At 58.5% G+C, this 2,585-nt stretch overlaps 1 protein-coding gene across 3 annotated transcripts in view; it reads left to right on the top strand.

The window, feature by feature from the left end:
• EDN3 (endothelin 3) overlaps positions 1-2,585 on the top strand; it is a 25,904-nt gene continuing 23,319 nt past the window's right edge. For all 3 annotated transcript variants that reach the window (XM_011934515.1, XM_011934513.1, XM_011934514.1), the window contains exons 1-2: positions 1-373; positions 919-1,207. In XM_011934515.1, coding sequence (XP_011789905.1) covers positions 322-373; positions 919-1,207 — 341 coding nt within the window. In that variant the 5' untranslated portion in view covers positions 1-321. The remainder of the gene's footprint in view (positions 374-918; positions 1,208-2,585) is intronic.

Here is a 2,585-nt window from a genome sequence, read left to right as displayed (position 1 = left end):
ACCCCCAGTGCGCCTGGGTTCAAAGGCCCCGCGAGGCAGCTCCAGCCCCTCTGGGGGGCGGGGAGGCGACGGGGGTGGTGCAGAAACCAGAAAAGCCCGAGCCACAGCCGGCCAGCTCCGCAAAGGGATGGGCAGCGCGCTCTGAAAGTTTATGACCGCCGCAGCCAACTCCTGGCTGGAGCTGGAGACGCTGAGAGCGATCGGCCGGCCTCGAACCCCCACAGCTGGAGGGCGAGGCCAGCTGTACCCGGCCCCAGTGCCCTTTCGCGGCCACAAGCGGCCGTCCTCCTGGTCCTGTGCTCCGGCGCCTGATCTGGGTTCATGGAGCCGGGGCTGTGGCTCCTTTTTGGGCTCACAGTGACCTCCGCCGCAGGTAAGCGCACGGGGCGGCGCGCCTTTCCTGGCGCGAGCGCACACAAAAGGACCCAGGGCGGGGGACCCGAGGCGCGCAGAAGATGTGCGTTGCGGGGAGCAAACTCTTGCCTGGGCTGTGCACTCCTGGAGACGCCTGGGGGCGGGCTGGGGAGCAGAAGCGGCGCGCAACGACTACCCCCACGGGCTCTGGGGGTTGCAACCCACGCACTGGCTGGAGACCTGCTGCCTGGGCTGACTTGGTCAATTTTTCATGTAATTGGGGACTTTTCAGAAAGTTTGTGAACTATTCAGAGGCTGTGTCAAACGCTTGCAAAGTTTTCAGAAAGTATGCAAAATGCATGCAAGTTTTCAACGGGTGCAAATAGTTTGCAAGCTTTTCACAGAGTGTGCAGATAGCTTGGAAACTTTTCAGAAACTGCGCAGAGCTTTGGAAACTTTGCAGACATTTTGCTTGCTCCACCCCCCTCATCAGGTGTTTGGAGGTGGCGGGTGTTGAGGGGTCTGCACACTCAGCTCAGGAGCCCCTTAATCTGCCTCCTGCAGGATTGGTGCCTTGCTCCCAGTCTGGGGATGCTGGCAGGCGCGGCGTGTCCCAGGTCCCCACTGCAGCCAGATCTGAGGGCGACTGTGAAGAGACTGTGGCTGGCCCTGGTGAGGGGACTGTGGCCCCGACAGCACTGCAGGGTCCAAGCCCTGGAAGTGCTGGGCAGGAGCAGGTGGCCGAGGGGGCCCCTGAGCACCACCGATCCAGGCGCTGCACGTGCTTCACCTACAAGGACAAGGAGTGTGTCTACTATTGCCACCTGGACATCATTTGGATCAACACTCCCGAGTAAGTCAGCCTTTCATGGTAAGAAACATGGCTCCCGGACCAGGCCCACGTCTGCGCATTTCCAGGAGGACCTCACTCCACCCCAGCCCTGCTCAGTCAGCCCAGAGCCTGCCCTGGCACAGCCTTTAGCTCTTGCTGTGGCCTCCTGCCAGCCCAGGTCTCTTCTGCAGGTCAGGGGTGTGAGCCACATCCCCCCGAGGGCCTGGCCCAAGAGAAACTCAATCCTGAGTTTGATCCTGTGTGGGGGGCGGGGGGGGGGGCTGCCTCTGAGTGAAGTGAACTGACCGGGGGATTAGATACCTGAGAAGTCTCCCTGACTCTCTTTTTTCAGATAGAGAGAAAGCCCCGAAAGTTTATCTCATTCCCCAGGTGCTAAGGGGGCACATACTCACTGTGGACTCCACCAGGATCCAAGGGGTTTAAAATTCCTTGAAAGCTTCCTGGTCTCCAGGGAGTCTAAGCGTGGGTTTAGCTGAGCCTGACAGAACCTGTGCAGTCCACTCAGGGTAGAATTCCCCTGGGATGGGCTCCCTTCCTCCCTGCGGGCCCTGCTGGATGCCAAGGCAGGGCCAATTCACATCAACTCATCCATGGGCCTTCCACAGTCTGGCTCCAGTCACCCACTGCCACGGCCACAGAGGGCCTTCCCTTCTCTCCCGCAGTCCTTAGGAACTCTCTTACCCCAGGGCCTAGACAGCACCATCCTGAATTTGTCTTGGGATTTGTCCAGTGGGGAAGTCAGCCTTCTCCTGGGGCCATGTAGAGAGAGTGTGGCTCTGACAGGGGGAGGCTTTGATGACTCCCAGTGTTCAGGGAACCCCTCCCTCTGCCACATCGTCTTGCAAGCTATACAGAGGGCTTGACCTTGCTTGGGCCACCAACCCTCTGGTATTGGCTTCCCCATCTCTAAGATCTGGGACTTGGATCAGATGCCTCTAAGTTCTGTTCCCTGGGTGTTCATGGGATCTCTTGGGACTCCTGCTTGTACCCTATTAGGGATTTTTAGCGGGAACTCAGAGACTGTTGTGAATGCAAACCCCTGGAAGTCTGGAAAGGCAACTTTGCCACCGTGTCCCGGGGCCATCTTGATTCGGGTTCCTCACTTTTACCTTTACCCCCAAGCCCCGTAATCTCTGAGCCCTCGGTAGCAGCTTTGATGGGGCTCACTTACCTACTTGTGTCATCGGCACCTCAAACACGAAGTGCAGAGGAGGGTAGTAAACCTGAGGGGTGAAATGTCTTTCAGACCAGGGGACAAGACCTCTCATCACATCCGGGATAGGTCTGGAACATCTGGGATAGGTCTCATCACATCCGGGATAGGTCTCATCACATCCGGGATAGGTCTGGAACATCCGGGATAGGTCTCATCACATCC

Source organism: Colobus angolensis, unplaced genomic scaffold (assembly GCF_000951035.1).
Source record: "Colobus angolensis palliatus isolate OR3802 unplaced genomic scaffold, Cang.pa_1.0 Scaffold136, whole genome shotgun sequence".
Lineage (NCBI taxonomy): Eukaryota > Metazoa > Chordata > Mammalia > Primates > Cercopithecidae > Colobus > Colobus angolensis.
The sequence above is the reverse complement of the archived record's forward strand: the minus strand, read 5'-3'. Positions and strand labels throughout refer to the sequence as shown.